Source organism: Microcaecilia unicolor, chromosome 8 (assembly GCF_901765095.1).
Source record: "Microcaecilia unicolor chromosome 8, aMicUni1.1, whole genome shotgun sequence".
NCBI classification, from domain to species: Eukaryota; Metazoa; Chordata; class Amphibia; order Gymnophiona; family Siphonopidae; genus Microcaecilia; species Microcaecilia unicolor.
In genome coordinates, this window is record NC_044038.1 from 225,789,451 (window position 1) to 225,791,736 (window position 2,286).

At 44.5% G+C, this 2,286-nt stretch overlaps 1 protein-coding gene across 1 annotated transcript; it reads right to left on the bottom strand.

Annotated features, from left to right (window-relative positions):
* Positions 1 to 210: 210 nt before the first annotated feature.
* LOC115476461 (E3 ubiquitin-protein ligase RNF182-like) lies at positions 211 to 1,162 on the bottom strand. The gene has a single exon (XM_030212848.1). It carries the CDS (start codon positions 1,160 to 1,162, stop codon positions 419 to 421), a length of 744 nt encoding a protein of 247 aa, XP_030068708.1. The 3' UTR covers positions 211 to 418.
* Between the last annotated feature and the right edge of the window lie 1,124 nt (positions 1,163 to 2,286).

Sequence of the window (2,286 nt, forward strand, 5' to 3'; positions counted from 1 at the left end):
TACTGGGGAGGAAATGGCATGGTGGGAAAGAAAGTGAAATTGGGTAAAAGATGGATTAGGCCGCATGCAGGAACTCGCTTGCACAAGTCACATTTTAATAAATAAAAATATATAAGTGGACAAATCACAACTGGACAGACAGAATGGACCATTTTGGTCTTTGCTTGCTGTCATTCACTGTGTAACTGCACTCATTCATTTGTACATTATGTATGTTTGTGGGTATATTTTTTGCATGCTTGTGTGTGTATGTACACATACATGTATGAGAACATGTGTATACCGTGTTTGTGTGTAAACTTTGTTTACAGTACCTAGAGAGTTCTTTGAAAGGCAGTCAGTGTGGTTCTGAGATCTGCTGGTGAGGCTCACTCTGATTGCCAGTTTTCCCTCCCCCTAAGACCAGCTTGGTTGGGAGTCAGGTGGAGAAGGTCTCAATGAGCTCATGGCACAGGCACTGACAAAAGCCGTACAAGACGCACAGGATAAGGGTGGAGGGCACGAGACTGACTAGCACAATACCCAGAGTCAAGTGTTTGATCATGAGCAGATAGATGCCCAATGGAAGTGAACTGAAGTAGATGAGGCAAAGGAGGCCAATGATGAAACGAGGAAATGTTCTCCAGGTGCAGGAACGACACTTCTGGGCAGGGCAGTGGCAGGGCAGAGAGTCTAGGCTGGGAGGCCTGTACAAACGCATGATGTCCAGCACGCCTATGCCCTCAGCAGTAGAGGAATCCTCTGGCATCTCCATGACAGTGATGACCAGGCAATCTGAGGAGCTGTGGGACTGTTCATTGAAGGGCTGCAGGCCACTGGGGCTGAGAATGACCTCTGGGGAAACAGAGACACCTCGTTTCCTGGTTCGCTCCTGGTGGGTGAGCACTGTGATGACTTTGCTGTCATCCTGCAGCATCTGAATATCCTCGTCTGGGACACAGGTTTCCTGGCGGCAGAAGGGGCAGCTAACCATGTTGGGTGACAAGTCCCCCATATCCACAATCTTCTTTAGGCATTTTGCACAGACTCTGTGGTGGCAGTTCAACAGTTTGGGCTTTCTGTGCCAGGTGTCGTAACGGTTGTAACAGATCTTGCACTCCAGCTCATGAGTAGCATACACTAGTGGCTGAGAACTTTCCAGCTCACCATCTTTATCAATCATTTTCTTCTTCTGATCTGAGTGAATTCCCTTGAGAGAAGCTCCAGGAGAGGTTTCCTTCCTAAAGCAGTGCTGTGGGGAGACTCTGATAAGAAGAGCCTTCCTAAAAGAGCGAAGGGGTGGGGTAAGGAACAAAAAGGTATAAACAAAAAATGGAGGGAAGGAAAAACATAGGAAGGCGAAAGATGCGATAAATAAAGGAGGTAAACAGAAATAAACAAGAACTAAAGGAGGGTGGATAAAGAGAAAAGAAGAAGTGAAAAAAGGAGGGTGAAGGAGAAAGGTAAGGGGTGAAAAAAGGAGAAAGGAGAGAGCTGGAGAGAGAAAATACAGAAAAGGCAAGGGAGAAGTGAAAATCAAGAAATAGAAAAAGGAGGATGAAGCAGAGCATCATTTAAACATGAGAGAACAGAAAATAAACAATAAAAGAACAGAGGAGAGGAAAAGGAACAAAAGCAAGAGAACAGTGTTAATAAGCAGGAGTTGGTTATATGAATTTTATGCAGGACAGTATATACCGTTTATCCGGTCGCTCCTCAGAGTTCACCCACTTACTGTGTAGCTTACCCTCTTATTCCTCCTCCTCCTCCTATCGCCAGCCCTCTCATTCCACGTTCCTTTCCCTACGTTCCTCTCCCTCCACCTATTTCTGTCAATCTCCTTTCATTAATTTCTCTGTCTGCCACTCACTCTTTCTCCGTCATCCTCCTATATCATCACATTCCTTTCAAACACCTGAAGCATTTCTCATCAGTGTTCTGTCCTTTGTAAGACCTGCAGTGTCTAAAATTAAGATATTTGGTCAGGGGATTGGGGTGGGGTGGGAGGAATCCATAAACAGCTTATCAGAAACTTCTGCATAATGTCCAGGAAATTGCATAAAAAGGGCTAGTCTTGCTTCTGAGAGGTTCAGATGGCTTATGAACCAGGAGCATTTTGCTTTCTCCAGGCAAATGTGGGATGTACCACAAAAACTCTTTTTTTTTTTGTCAGAAAATATCCAAAGCCCTTATGCAGCTGGTGGTAGAATCAACCACAAGTGCCTTTTTAACCCTAAAAATCCAGGCCACTTGTATTGTAAATTCTGGCTGTAAATTTTGATCATATAACAATTTAATCTGTCTGAA

Excerpts from the sequence above, each read along its gene's own strand:
- LOC115476461 (XM_030212848.1), bottom strand. The coding sequence starts at position 1,162 with ATGATTGATAAAGATGGTGAGCTGGAAAGTTCTCAGCCACTAGTGTAT.